Source organism: Nicotiana tabacum, chromosome 12, assembly GCF_000715075.1.
Source record: "Nicotiana tabacum cultivar K326 chromosome 12, ASM71507v2, whole genome shotgun sequence".
In the NCBI taxonomy this organism is placed as follows: Eukaryota; Viridiplantae; Streptophyta; class Magnoliopsida; order Solanales; family Solanaceae; genus Nicotiana; species Nicotiana tabacum.
In genome coordinates, this window is record NC_134091.1 from 110464096 (window position 1) to 110480446 (window position 16351).

Genomic DNA, 16351 nt, shown 5'->3' on the forward strand with positions numbered 1-16351 from the left:
GAAAAAATAGCTTTTCTACGAGCACTTTTTTTAAAAATCACTTTTGAGAAAATTACACTTAGAAGCATATTTTAAAAACTTGGCCAAATACTAATTGTTGTTCAAAAGTAATTTTTAAATTAATTAGCCAAACACAAACTACTTCTCACAAAAAAATACTTTTTTAAAAAGCACTTTGAAAAAAATACTTTTCAAAATAAGATTTTAGAAGTTGTCCTAATAGACGTGAGAAAGGAAAATTAGAGAACAAATCATAAAGGTAGACACAATATAGATTTGGGAACAAATCAATAGTCTCAAAATTAGATTTTCCTTTCCCAAATCTAATAGTCTCTAGTGTTGCAAAAGAGAACAAGTGGAAGAGCACACAAGGCCATCAAAACACTTAGATATCACACATCAAAGTAAAGGTCTGTTATTTGTTCTTTCCCTAAACTCTTACAATCCTCTTTTTACCACAAAGGAAGTAGAATCCAAGTTTTTGATCCGCGGCCTTCTCTTTATTATTCTTACTTTTCGACTTTGTGTAAAAAGAAGAGAGGATTGTCGAACAAGCTTAAAGTTCTTCAACTTCAAACTTGTTTTGTAGCGGTAGATGAAAACATACACTTCAACTCATAAAGGTAGACACAATATATGCAGGATCAATGATTTAACTTTTATACATATAACAGTATAAAGATTTTTTACACTTATAACAGGTAACATATTTTATTTTTCAAGTTATTAATTTCATCGTTTCTGGATATGATTGCACGTAGTTATCATTCGGAAACTTTTGTTAATTTAGCTCTTCTCATCTATATTCTTCTTTATGGTGCAACTTTAGTATATATACTATACTATGCTATATTATATATATATATATATATATATATATATATATATATATATAAAAGGTAGGCTCTATGTTATTCATGTGTGATAAGATGAAGAAAATTGTCCTAAAACCTTTACATATTCTTAATCAGGGTTTCCAAGAAAAACTACTTGATCAACAATCATAGATACATATATGGATGAAGCTGGAAATATTTCAGGAGGATTTATGTTCCCAGAAATGTCTCCACTTCTCCCATGGACTGTCCCTCAAAGCTTCAATACTCTTCACTTTCCGAGCAACCAAGTTCATCACCGCGATCCATTTAATCTTTTTCCACCAGTACCATCACTTTATGGAGGTTTATTCAACAGAAGATCATCTCCTTTTGGTCTCCAAGATGAGCTGCAGAAAGTGAGTGCTCAAGAAATAATGGATGTCAAAGCTCTTGCTGCCTCAAAAAGCCACAGTGAAGCTGAAAGGAGACGTAGAGAAAGAATTAATAATCATCTTGCTAAACTCCGAAGCCTTCTTCCCAGCACTACAAAAGTAAGTTAAGCCAAATTACAACACATGCATGTTTTTTCATTCTCATCCCTACAAACTTATTGTTATTTTATGACTTATTATTTCCTTATATTCTTAGAAAACCCATAATCCCTATAGTTTAGGAAAATCTGTTGTCCTAATAGATTTTGGAAAGGAACATCTATAATTCTTGTCAAATTGGGAAACCTTTCTCTTAGAGGTTTAAGACTATTTGAGATCTATATATAGGGGTTGTAGCTGGGGATTCTATAGATTGTATTGTGCTTTTTTTCTCATTCATAGTGAAAAACTCTTTCTGCTTCTGTCTCGAGGATTAGGCTTAGCCGAACCTCGTTAAATCCTTGTGTTGATTTTTTCTTCTCTATTTGCTTTGTGTGTGATTGTGTGCTAGTTAACCCACAATCTTCCACAACAATTGGTATCAGAGCAAGGTTCGGATTTCTACATATAATCTAGGGTTAAGATGTCTTCATCATCTTCAACAAAGTTACCAAGTAGAGAAATTTGACGGGGTTCTAGTTTCAGCCTATGGAAGATTAGAATGAAATCGTCCCTGGTGTTACAAGATTTATGGAAGGCAATTGATGTAGATTTTCCTAAGTTAATAGAGACAAAGAAGGCAGACCTAAAGGAGAGTGCTTTGAGTGCGATTTTCATGAGCGTTACAGATAGCGTTCTTTGAGAAATTGCTGAAGAAACTTCTGCAGCAACAACATGGAAGAAGCTGGAAGATCTGTATTATAAGAAATCGCTAACAAACCGCCTCTACTTGAAAAAGAGGTTATACAATCTCCGTATGAACGAAGGTAATCCTGTTAAAACTTATCTTGATGAGTTTAATTCAATTATAATGCACCTGAAGAACATGGATATCAAAATTGAGAGGGAGGATCAAGCCTTGATTGTGTTATGTTCTTTACCACCGTCATATGATACTTTTGCCGATACGCTGCTATATGGGAAAAATAACATTTCACTAGAAGATGTTAGTAATGCACTAAAATCTAAAGAGTTGAAAAAGAGCTTTCGAGACAGCAGAATTGAGGGCAAGGGTCTTGTGATTAGAGGAAGAACACAACAAAAGGACTTTAACAGGAAAAAGTCTACAGCCAGATAAAAGTCTAGAGCAAGGAAGCAAAACTTTTATGAGTACGAGGAGCAAGGTCACTACAAAAGAGGTTGTCCTAAGCTGAAGGAGAAAAGAGGGAAGCAGAAAATAGATAATTCGGCGAATATGGTTGACACTGGCAATAATTCTGATGATAGTGACTATGTAGGGGAAGTCTGTTCTGCGAGTTCTAGTCATGGGCAGAATTCTTGGGTTCTTGATTCCGGTGCTACTTTTCACATGTGTCCACACAAGAATTGGTTTATAACTTACAAGCAAATGAGTGAAACTTTGACATGGGAGATGATAATCCACTACCAGTAGAGGAGATATGTAACATCAAATTGAGAATGTTCGATGGAATTATCACAAATATTGAGTATTGGCATGTTCCTCAGATAAAGTGAAATTTGATTTCTCTTTCGACTTTGGATGATCAAGGGTATAAATTTCACTTAGAGAATGGAATACTTAAAATGTGTAAAGGCTCCATGGTACTCATGAAGGGTAAACTGCATTGTAAATTGTATCATCTCCAGGCCAGTATAGTTGAAGGGGAAGCGGCTGTAGCTTCTAGGAAAAGTGATCTGAATCAATCTAAGTTATGGCACTTGCGGCTTGGTCATATAAATGATAAGGGATTATTTTATTCAGTAAGTAGAATTTGTTTGAATGGGTACAAAAATCAAGTTTTGAATTTTTGTGAGCATTGTGTGTTTGGTAAACAGATAAGGGTAATGTTCAGCAAGAAGGAGCACAAGACCAGAGACAAGTTAGATTATATATACATTCAGACTTGTGGGGTCCAAACAGAGTTCCCTCCAAGAGTGGTGCCAGATATTTTATGACTTAGATTGATGATTACTCAAGGATGGTGTGGGTGTATTTTTTGAAAACAAAAGATGAGGCATTTCCGACATTTGTTAAATGGAAGACGATGGTTAAGAGGCAGACAAAAAAAAGTTAAGCGTCTTCGAACTGACAATGGGTTAAAATTTTGCAATTCGGAGTTTGATAATTTCTGCAACAGAGAGGGCATAGTGAGACACTGCACTTATGTTGGAACACCACAACAAAATGGTATTGCAGAACGTATGAACAGAATTCTTTGTGATAGGGCACGGAGCATGCTTTTATGCTCATGTGTTAGCAAGGATTTTTAGGCTGAAGCAATCCATACAACTTGTTATTTGGTCAACATATCTTCATCCACAGATATTGAGTTCAAAACGTTTTTTGAGGTATGGTCCTGTTCGCCTGCTGATTATTCAAATTTAAGGATATTTAGTTGTCCTACTTATACTCATGTGAGGGATGGAAAACTTGAGTCGAGGGAAAAGAAGTACATATTTCTAGGGTATGCAACTGGAGTGAAAGGTTATAGGTTGTGGTGCACATATCAAAAGACTCCGAGGCTAATTATTAGTAGGGATGTAACATTCAATGAATCTGCCTCACTGGACAGTCAAAGGGAGAAGGCAATAGCAGAAACAGATCGTGGTGTCAGTGACCGCATAAAGCTAAAAACTAAATCTCCACTAGCTCAGCCAGTAGTTCTAAAGGAGAGGAAGTGGAAGAGGTGCAAAAAATTGATCAATATGATAATGTTGATGCACCTGCGCAACAAAAACCATATAACATTGCAACATGCAGAGAGAAGTGAGTGATCAACCGACCGCAAAGGTTTGCAAACGTAGTTAATGGGAATCTTCTTGGATATACGAATTATGTGGGATTTGCTTTGGCAGTTGCAGGGACCGTTAATGCGTTTGAGTGTTATAGCTATCCAAAAGCTATTCCGGGTACAGAACCAAATCGACGGATTATTGCTATGGCTGAAGAGATTGAGTCTCTTAATAAGTTTAGGCGTTGCCTAGACTTGGTTGATATGTGCGGAAATGGGTAGAGCCCTCGCGACACTACTAGAAATTCGGCAAAAACCGACCAAGTCGACCGACCAACTTTGGTCGGTCAAAAAACCGACCAAAGTTGGTCGGTTTTTTAAATTTTTTTTTTTTTTTTTACGAAACCGACCAACTTTGGTCGGTTTTCTTTGGTGCAAAAATGCGGTAAACTATTTTTGAGTCCTGCAAAATTTATGTTTCAAGAAACCGACCAACTTTGGTCGGTTTTTTAATTAAAATAAATAAAAATTAATATTAAAAAAACCGACCAAAATTGGTCGGTTAATTCGGCGGGCCATTTAAAAAAACCGACCAACTTTGGTCGGTAATTTTACTTTTTAATAAAACCGACCAACTTTGGTCGGTTATTTTCGTGCGAAAATACAATTAAAGAGTATAAATCAAATAAAAGACAGTCTTAAAACAAAATGTACCAATGGTCTAGTGGTAGAATAGTATCCTGCCACAGTACAGACCCCGGTTCGATTCCCAGATGTGAATCTTTTTATTACATAATTAAAATACCGATCAACTTTGGTCGGAAAAAACCGACCAACTTTAGTCGGTTTTTTTTGCAATATATTTTTTTTGAATTTAATAGACCGACCAAAGTTGGTCGGTAATTTCTGACCAACTTTGGTCGGTATTCCTTTCCGACCATAAAAATACCGTCCACACGTAAATGATCGCGTTTTGGTCAGTTTTTGGCCATTACCGACCAACGTTGGTCGGTTTTTTTGGTCGGTTTTTACCGAATTTCTAGTAGTGCGAGGGCTGAGGGCAAGGTAGAGATACATTGTTCATGTTAATAAAGAGAATTCAAGCCAAGGAAAAGATTTGTTATTTTGTGGCTTGAATTATTTTCTTGTATTTTTAGGAAACCCATAATCCATATAGGTTTAGAAAAACTCATTGTCCTAATAGATTTGGGAAAGAAAAACCTACAGTCCTTATCAAACTGGAAAACCTTTCTCTTATAGGTTTGAGACTATTTGGGATATATATATATAGGTTGTAGTTGAGGATTCTATAGATTGTATTGTGCTTTTCTTCTCATTCATAGTGAAAAACTCTCTCTGCTTCTGCCTCGAGGATTAGGCTTAGCCGTACCTCGTTAAATCCTTGTGTTGATTTTTCTTCTCTATTTGCTTTGTGTGTGATTGCATGCTAGTTAGCCCACGATCTTCCGCAACACTTATATGCTTAGTTAATACTCCCTCTATTTAATTTTAGATGACACACTTACTTTATTTGTCCGTTCCAAAAATAATGACACATTTCTACAATTGAAAATAATTCAACTTTAAACTCTTCATTTTATTCATTTTACCCTTGATGAGAAACTTTTATAACCACACAAATGTCATGATCCCACAAACTTTTACCCCTTAAGCTTTTATGACCACAAGTTTCAAAGTCTCTTTTTTTTTTCTTAAACTCTGTGTCGAGTCAAATTATCTCATCCAAATTGAAATGGAGGGAGTATTGTTTGCTAATTTATTTATAAATAAATTTCCTTTTTGTTTTTAATTTAAAGTTTTAGATCCTCCAAGATACTAATCTGGATAGGTATTTAACCTAAAAATTATACTTAATATATTAAGCAATTAAATTTGTATTTCTAGGCCACAAGTCCACAAGCAATCGATTCAATCCAAATTGTAAAACCCTTTGGTTTAGTTTAGTTATTCATGTTAATTTGGGTAAACTATCTGTAGTTTGTCTGCTCTTTGAAAAACTTCTCTACATTTAGAGCCCGTTTTGACATACAATTTTTTTCCTTTTCTCCAAATTTTTTTTGAAAACAATGTTTGGTTATCCCATTCTTACCAAATTTTTCAATTTCAGTCGAAAATTTATTTTCAAATTTGAAAAACTGGTTCTGACCAATTTTTCAATTGAAAATGGGAATTTCCTAGTTTTTAGTGTTATAATTTTACCCTGTATTTTTCAAATTTATAAAATAACCGCAGCAGTTGTTCATATTTATGTTGTTTTTGGCTTAAATTCCTTCTCTGTGTATTAGTAGAATTAGAAAATGTGATATTAATTTTGCATCTTCTATATATTGCAGTAAAGCGGAATATGATAACAGTTAAATAATAGCATTTTGATTGTTTATTTCAAGTAGCATAATCAAATTGGGGTGGTTTTGATATTTTTTATAAGTTGTAGGTATAAATCATGTTTTGTGGTTTTGAAAAAAAAGGCATCCAAATATGTTGCAAAAATTATAACCAAACACAACTTCATCTTCAATTGAAATTTTAGTGAAATTCCAAATTCCAAAATATTTTTGGAATGCATGTCCAAACGCCTACTTAGTTTGACTAAACCAAAATCTGTCTTTTACTTGAATGCTGTTAGTTTATTAGTGTTTGGAGATCGAAGTTCTTGAAAACTTCAAACTAGACCTCCAAGAAACCAATTTACCAATTAATCTTCAATTATCACTCTACCAAAACTACACAAATCTCATGTTTTCAATTTTTTTTTTTTTTAATAAAAATCATGCATGATGAATGTTGTTAGAATTATTTAACCAGCTCAACAAAAAGTTCAAAGTATTAGGGAGATCACATGTATTTTTACTCTTCATTCAACTTTACGTGATGCAAATATTATTTGGAGGCTCAAATAATTTTTTTCGTATTCGTTTTTAAATATATTGAATTATTAATTATTGTGACTTATAGTACTATCTTTCTAAATATATAAATTTTATTTCAAAAATCAGAATATTCTATGCCCAAATTTAAATTGAAATTTAGATAGTCTGACAAGGGTATTCCGAATCACGTCACATAAAGTGGTTTTAACAGATGACATATTTATTTAATAATTTCTTTGACATTCTTTTTGATATGAGAATTCTTTATATATATATATATATATGTATGTATGTATGTATGTATGTACCATGTTCGTAGTTTTCATTGGAGACATCTTTTTTTTTGGTTATTCCAGACGGATAAAGCATCACTGCTAGCTGAGGTGATACAACATGTGAAGGAGCTCAAGAGAGAAACGTCACAAATAACTGATACAAATCCAGTCCCAACTGAGATGGACGAACTAACAGTTGATAATTATTCGTCTGATGAAGAAGGAAACTTTGTGATCAAGGCTTCATTGTGCTGTGAAGATAGGTCTGATCTTTTGCCTGACCTTATCAAGACTTTGAAATCTTTAAAGCTAAGAACATTAAAGGCTGAAATAACAACACTTGGTGGACGTGTTAAAAATGTGTTGTTCGTAACGCATGGAGATCAAGAAGACCACAATACTAATGATGATCAACTGCAATATTCTATAAGCTCAATACAAGAAGCACTAAAAGCAGTGATAGAGAAATCTAGTGGGACTTCAGGGAGTGTTAAGAGACAAATTAAAGGACTACTAACTTAAGTATTCTTGAACACAGATCTCTCTAGGGATCGATATCCTTCTTAGGGAATGGAATTGTAGTAGAATAGTAAATACTTTTTTTATTAGAGGTCTCGGGTACGAGCCTTAAGTATATATGGAATTCCTTGTATTTATCTACACTTGTGATTTTGTTCATAAATCATTCAAGTTAAAAAGTCAGGTACTTAATTAGGAAAATCTAGGAGCACTCACATCAACATCAACCATTGTAGCTTGCACAAACAAGAAGCAGAGATGTAATTCACAAAGTAGAAGTAGAAATGTTTATGCAAATAGCGACGACCCATAAACACAAAGAGATACTTCTCTGTTCAATTTGAGGAAAAAAATCAAAAGGTGAGATGAAACAAATGAGAATTTATCATGAATTGGAAAGTTTTTACGCTAGTTGCCAACCTACCACAACCCTCCTCCTTTATCTCGACTTGAGACTGGTAATATGAGCAAGCTCACTGATCACGCCCAACTATGCCTCCTAAGAGGTCTAGTGATCGTTGCAAATATAATCAGCTTTACAAGTACAGAGTCAAATCTCACAGGGGATTAAGCTATTAATCACAGCCACTAGTTTCACAAGAATTCAAGTAATTAATCAACCTTAAAAATATTAAATATCGATTTGAGTGTGTATTAACTAAGAGAAGAGTAATTAAGATGCAGTAATTTATAACTAACAGAGCAAATGTTGTAGACAAGATTGGAAGAGTCTAGGGTTATGATTTTCCCTATTGTCGGAATCTTTCCCGCTATATTTTCTATAAATTTGCCTAAGTATTCTCTACCGATCGTGAGTACTTTGGGTGTCGTAATTCTCTTCCGAGCAACTAATACAATTTACTAGACGTATTCTTCCGAACTACACTAGCTGACACTAGTTTACCGCTCATTATGATCGCACCAAAGTTTCGTTATTCCTAATCCCACCTTTAAACCTTTCGTATTGATTCCTCATATACATTAGGAGTGATGTTGTTCAACAACTACCTAAATGTGTACCCTTTTTCAAGCAATACACACTAAATAGGCACAGTCAATTGAGAGCTCTTCAATCAACCACAATGAAAACGTAGTTAAACAAGTAGAGAAATATCAAAGGCAAATTTATATTAAACGGAGTAGAAAATCATCCTCCAATAGGTTCCATCAAACCCTAGATGGGAGAGTTTAGCTACTCATAACCATACTAACAATCATGATAATAATTGAAAGCATTAAAATACAAATTAAGGAAGAACGGAAGAGAAAAACTCTTGTGATTCGTTGCTTCCTAATGTTCCCTTAGCCTTTTTTCTCTAAATAATGTCTAACCTCTAAAAAATAGGTTTAGAACCTCTTTTATACATGTTGGTGGCGTGTAGGATCGAAACTACTAAGTTCTAGCCGAATTAGGATGAAATTTATCCTTGGGTGTCCCGCTTTGCGCCTGGCGCCAACCTGGACACCGAACTTTTTCCACTTTTGTGCTCTGCTGCCCTTTGCGTTTTGGTTGGTGCCTGGCGCGAACCTTGGCACCAAAGTCATACTCCCTCCAAATTCTTTCGCTTTTACTTCAATTTGCATGCAAGCTTTCCAAATCACTTCCAATTGACTCCTACACATATAAATACCATTATTAAGCTCGAGTCACAAATATTCACACCAAAGTTAACAATATTAAGGCATAATGCAAGGCAAATTACATGCAAAAATATGAATGTTTAGCCAAACATCACTCACAAGTACAGTTAAAAGGGAATGGATAGACCTAAAATCATATAAAAGGAAGTTATCTCAAGAGATCTATAAATCTTTGGGATCAATGTAAGTTTGGTTAAGAATATGACAAAATGGATGAAAAATATCCATAAAGGTAATACCTACTACTAGTTAGGATTAGATTTTGAGTTAATACCCTAAAACCCGCCTAAGCTATACAACTTTTGTGTGTTGCCTGTCTAAACTATCGCATGTCCCTGAAAACCCCTGAACTATATACCTTCATAATAAAACCTCCTAGTCGCTTATGTTGCATAATGTGTGTAACAAATCGTCCAAGAGCGCGTGAAGGCTAAAAAAAGTCATTAAAATGGCCAACCTGATAGTGTCTAATGGCTAATTAGCCCTTCTTTTTTTTTTGAAATTTATATCTTTTTATTTTCTCCTTTTTTTATATTTTATATTTCACCTTCCTTCCTCATTTTTTAACCTTTCTTCTCTATATTTTCACCTTTATTCTTCATTTCTTATTTGAATCCATCTGAAATTTTCCCTCTCTTATTATTTCAGAGTTTATTTCTTATCTTTCTCGTTTTATCCATCCTTCATTTCTTACCTAAATATATTTGAAAAAAAGGAATACTCTTTCAAGTATTTGTAGAGCATGCGGTTTAATGTCTTTCAAGAAGTTAGAACAAAGATTAATGGAGAAAATCGCTACTAAGAAATTAGTATAGCCCGATGAGAGCAAAGAGAAAATGAGTTTTTTATAATTGACCCTATAGTTTTAACCCTAGCCCCCTTTTTTATTGTTACCATATATTTTTTTACAATGATATAATAAAGAGTATTAAAATATTAATTAAATCTATTTGTTTAGATTAAGCTAAATAAATATCTACGTAGATTTTTAAAATAGTTTAGCGAGTGTATTACATGCACTAGTAAGAAAGAAATGAGGGGTATTATTATGAAGGAGGATAAAGTTCAGGGGATTTTCGGGGGCAAGTGATAGTTTAGGTAGGCAACTGACAAATGTGATATAGTTTAGGCGGGTTTTAGGGTATTAACTCTTAGATTTTAGAACTGTTTAGAGAATTATTTTTCTACTACTACTACTATTATCATCATCACACCATCATCATCTTGTTCCTTTACTTTTATTTTATTTCAGTATAGTGATAACATGATTTAAACTTAAATTAAAAAGTAAGGATCCCTATCGTCGACCTCAACTTTTTTGGGACTGAGACATAATTATTTTTGTTTTTGTGAAATGAAGAAACACAGGAGGCTGTTGACTTCAAATTTATGTACGTTATGCTACAAAGTGGAACAAGTAAGAAAGACGTGACAAGAATTTTTAGCTTACTTTGGTTGATCTCCTTCGGCCTAAAAACCTTTGAACAATGACTTGGATCCTCTATGTGTCTCTTTCTCGCTCGTGGGTTTATTTGACGCAAATATGAATTGTAGGGTGTTTAGAGGTGGCCAGCTGAGAAACAAGATATTAATATTTTCAAAGACAGAAGTTACCGAGAAGAAAGATATCAAGAAACGTGTGCTGGTGAAATTATGTAGCCAAAAGCATTCAATATAAAATTTGCAAGGTAAGTATCTTAATCGAATAACTCCTACATAGGAATGTGACCAAAATGAGTATGCATTTACCCGGGAAAAATTACTCAAGCTTTCTAATAAAGATATAAATGTGGCAGGAGAAAAACACGAAAGATATTTACCCTGGCAATATCAGGGGTTACCAAGTTTTTGATGATTTGCTTCATGCCTTGACTAAGACAACTGCATTTTAAGGGTGCGCATTCAGGCAGTTCGAATTGCATATAAAAATTTTAGTTTAGATTTTCGGTTTTTTGATTGACGAAATTACAATCAAAATCCAATCCAAATAAGAGGGGTATTGCGACTAAAAGCACATACAAATATACGTGATCGACAAGATATAGTGACTAGAAGTCAAATATGGAACCAGCAGTGACTTAGTTCTTTTGATTGTTTTCTATGCAATCGCGAGCCGATTATTTGTTCAAGGTTATCCAAAAGTGATGATTGTGACCAAACTATTATTGAAGAAATGAAATAAGTAATAAGCTGAACTAACAAGAGAGCACATGTTTATGAATTTCACTTAATCAAGTAAGATGAATGCCTCAAAATATACAATATATATACATTGTTGGACCTTTTGAATAACAACCAAGAAGATCTTATAAAAATTAAACATTTTCGTAGCGAAGATGTAAAACAGATATTGGGCATTTTAGAAAATATTTCGTAATTGATTTAGCAAAAAATAAGTTTTAAATCTATTGGACTTACTTAGTGAAAATAGATTGAAAATCTTTAGCATAACTAATATGTTAATATATTATATATTCGAAATAAATTCAGAATTAAATTGAACATATGTATCTAGGGAGAATTCGCTTTGAAGAAACTATTCCCTATATAATTGAGTCGTAATTACACCTATTAATCTGAATTACCTATGCTTGCTAGTTGACCAGATCGTACATATGAATAGCAAGATTTTGCAGTACTATCTGCCTATTTAAGATATATCAACCCTATATTCATATGGTATTAAATCTATCAACAACAAAAAAATATAGTATTCAACGGAACGAGATTGATAGGTATATCCATATACTGTCACGACCCAGAATTCCCACCTTAGGGATCGTGATGGCGCCTAACATTTCACTTGTTAGGCAAGCCAACATTAGGTATACTTATTAACCATTTTTAACAATTCAAATCAAATGATAACAATAAAACTGAATAATCTGAAATAAAGTGATAAACTAATAAACGATGTAACCCAAATATAATCCCAGAAACTGGTGCCACGAATATGTAACGAATCGTCCAGTCGATTTGAGTATTACAGCCCCACTCCCCCACTTACTGCTTATTTTATGCTCAATTTTTTTGACTTGTCGGAGATGTTTCAGAATGAATTGAGACACTTAGTTCCAAGTTTAAAAGTTTAAGTTGAAATAACTGACCGGATAATGTATTATGGGTAAACAACTCCGAAATAGAATTTTAATAATTCTAATAGCTCCGTATGGTAATTTTGGACTTAGGAGTTTGTCAAGATATTTATTTGAAAGTCCGTAGTCGAATTTGGCTTGACACAGTGAAAGTTAAAAAATTAGAAGTTTTAGAAATTGAGAAGTTTGAGCGAGAGTTGACTTTGTGATTATCGGACTCGGATTTTGGTTTCGGAAATTTTAATAGGTCTGTTATGTCATTTATGACTTGTGTGCAAAATTTGAGGTCAATCAGAATTGATTTGATAGGTTTCGACATCGATCGTAGAAGTTGAAATTCGTTAGTTTTGATTAGGCTTGAATTGGGATACGATTCGTGTTTTAATGTTGTTTAATTTGATTTGAGGCATTGACTAAGTTCGTATTATGTTTTAGAACTTGTTGGTATTTTTGGTTGAGGTCCCGGGGGCCTCGGGTGAAGTTCGGATGGTTAACGGATCAAGTTTGGAATTGAAGGACTGTTGTAATGCACCAGGTCTGGTATGATCGCACCTGGAGTTTTGATCGCAGGTGCTACCTCGTAAAAGTGAGCATGGTAGCGCAGAAGCGGCCTGGTTAGAGTGAGGCAGTGGCCATAGGTACGGGCAGGTGGTCCGCAGAAGCGGAGTCGCACCTGTGAAGGAGCGATCGCAGAAGTGGAAATGGTGAAGGAGCAGCGCAAGTGTGGAAGAAAATTCCGCAAATGCGGAGTTGCAACTGCGCTTGGCTCGTTGCTAAAGTGAAGGCAGTGGCCCTTGTGGACGTCGCTTAAGCACATATGTTGCCGCGCCTGCGGAACCACATGTGCGGTTAAATGGTCAGTAGGTGCGAAGACCCCTGGACAGAATATATTCGAAGGGGTTGAGAGATTTTATCATTTTTGGATGATAGAAGCTCGGTTAGGGGCAATGTTTGAGAGGGGATTCATGAGATTTCTTGAGTTAAGTCACTTGTGACCATTTTTAGTCAATAATATTGAATTATCACTGAATATTCCGACTAGATTATGTGATTTTGAGGTGTAAATTGAGAATTTGGGCCTAGGAATTTAAAAATAAGAATTTAGGATTTGGAGGTCAAGTTGATGTCGGAATATGGTAAATTTGGTATGGTTGGACTCGTAGTTGAATGGGCATTCGTATTTTGTAACTTTTGTTGGGTTCCAAGATGTGGGCCCCACCGTTGACTTTTTCAATTTTAATTTGAAATCTTAGCATTTTCATATGGAATTGATTCTTATACCTCGCATTGAATGTATCGAATTATTTGTGACTAGATTCGAGGCGTTCGAATGTCAATTCGAGAGGCAAGGGCTTATTGGAATAGAGAATTGCACGGTTTGGGGTAAGTAACACTTTTAAACTTTGTTCTGAGGGTATAATTCCTGGAATTACATGTTATGTGATTGGTTTGGAGGTGATGCACATGCTAGGTGACGGGCGCATGGACGTGTACCATAGAAATTATTACATTTCCATGTATATTCCACGTGTTAGCGAAAGTGAGCTATGACTCATGATAGAAATCATGCTTAGGCATATGCTGGTATTATTGAGACCCACCGAGGTCATTTCTGCTGCTGAGTTAATTGCTTAAATTGAAATTACATACTGAGTCATATTCATTTATTTCATATCATATCTCAGTCTCTATTATCATTTGTTGCCACATCATGTTATTATTGTTTGGATTGATTGGCATGAGACTGACAAGCCCAAGAGACTGGAGAGATTGATGACTGAGTGAGGCGAGGGCCTGGTTATCACTGATGATCATGAGATTGGGCTGCACACCACAGCAGGCCTAATAGACTTAGTCTATTTTTCCTGTTTAAGCTTTAATTGTTGATCTTGAAAGCATGCCTACATTTTTGTATTGTTATTTCTATATTTGGACGGTACCTGTTGAGCTCGTCACTACTTTCAGCCCAGAGGTTAGACTTGTTACTTATTGAGTTAGTTGTATTTATACTACACTCTGCACTTTGTGTGCAGATCCAGGTATTCCGGGGCACTATGCTACCCGATCGGATGGTCAGCCACCAGCGAGTTAGGGCCATGAGAGGTCGGGGCCGTGGTAGAGGCCGAGGTGCAGCTCGTACAACGGCTAGAGTAGCACCTGTTGAACCACCAGTTGCTCCGGCTCAGGAGAAGATTCCAGATGTAGTTGAGCCGGTGGGACCAGCTCAGGTACCAGCTGTTCCTATTGTGATTCTAGGCCTTCAAGAGACTTTGGCCCAGATATTGACTGTTTGCACTAGCCTTGCTCATGTGGTTTCAGCTCAGGCCACACCAGCCACTTCTCAAGCCGGGGGAGGTACTCATAGCCTCGTTGCCCGTACTCTAGAGTAGGTGGTGTAGGGACTTTATATACCGAGGGTACTACCAGCCCAGCCGGTTGCAGCTGCTCAGGTCCAGGTGGGTTCCATCATGAGTGATGAGGATCAGAAGAGACTAGAGAGATTTGAGAGGCTCAAGCCTCCATCATTCAATGGGGTTGAGTGAGAGGATGCTCAGGATTTCTTGGACAGATGCTAGTGGATTCTTCGTACAACGGATACTTTGGAGACTAGTGGGATTTCATATACTACTTTTCAGCTGACGGGGGTAGCCTTCAGATGGTGGGAGACTTATGAGAGGATTAGGCCAGTTGGTTCATCACCACTTTCATGGCATGAGTTCTCCGTTTTATTTTTGGAGAAGTTTGTGCTGCAGACCCGTAGGGAGGTGTTGCCCAGGCAGTTCGAGCAGCTACTCCAGGAGGACCTGTCTATGACCAATATGAGATGAGGTTTTCAGAATTGGCTCGTCACGCAGTTCGGTTGGTACCCAATGAGAGGGAGAGGATTCAGAGGTTCATTAATGGCCTCAACCATCAGTTGTGTTTCATTATGCGTTTGGGGAATGTAGTAGGTGCTAAGTTCGACGAGGTGGATGATAGTGCTCGGGGGTTAGAGATTGTCCATATTCAGGAGTGTGAGGAGAGGGAGGCCAAGAGGCCTCGTGGTTCGGGTAGTTCCAGCAGTGTTCCTTTTGGGTGAATCCCTATCATAGTAGGGGTTGACCTTATAGGCCCGCTCAGATGGCTCATCCAGTTCATCATGATGCATAAACTAGCCATGGTTTATACAGTGCTCAACTAGGTCAGTCATCTCTCACTGCACTTCCAGCTCAGAGTTCATCTTGTGTACCATCAGTTCAGGGTTCATCTACACCAGGTTCTTCTGGTAGTAACTCTGGTTCTCAGGGTCTGCCTCAGCACTTGCCGCCATTTTCCGAGAGGGATTGTTTTGAGTGTGGAGAGTTGGGTCATGTGAGAAAGTATTGTCCCCGCCTTTTGCGAGGTCTAGTTTAGTAAGGGATTTAGGCTATGACTCCCGCACTAGTTACTATGCCACCCGCCCAGCTAGCTCGGGGTGGGGCTCAGGCAGCCAGAGGTCACCCTAGAGGGGGAGATTGATCAGATGGCGGTCAGGCCTGATTCTATGCTATTCCTACCAGGTTGGACGCCATTGCTTCAGATGTAGTGATCACAGGTATTGTCTCATTATGCCATATTGATGCTTTTACATTAATTGACCCTGGTTCCATATATTCGTATGTCTCGTAATATTTTGCTCGTTGTCTGGATATGCCCCGCGAGTCCTTAGTTTCACCTGTTCATGTATCTATGCCGGTGGGCGATACTATTATTGTGGACCATGTGTATCAGTCGTGTGTGGTGACTATTGGGGGAATTAAGACTAAAGTTGATCTTTTATTACATAGTATGGTTGACTTCAACGTGAATT

General features: G+C 36.3%; 1 protein-coding gene across 2 annotated transcripts; it reads left to right on the forward strand.

Annotated features, from left to right (window-relative positions):
* The first annotated feature begins 257 nt into the window (after nt 1-257).
* Nucleotides 258-7965, forward strand: LOC107776030 (transcription factor bHLH30-like). Of its 2 annotated transcripts, none has more exons than XM_016595836.2 (3): nt 258-410; nt 972-1369; nt 7349-7965. In XM_016595836.2, the coding sequence occupies exons 2-3, from the start codon at nt 1016-1018 to the stop codon at nt 7787-7789; spliced, it is 795 nt and encodes a 264-aa protein (XP_016451322.2). In that variant the 5' UTR covers nt 258-410; nt 972-1015; the 3' UTR covers nt 7790-7965. The 2 variants fall into 2 exon arrangements, with proteins under 2 accessions (XP_016451322.2, XP_075082914.1); XM_075226813.1 differs by lacking the exon at nt 258-410 and adding an exon at nt 626-701.
* Nucleotides 7966-16351: the final 8386 nt, after the last annotated feature.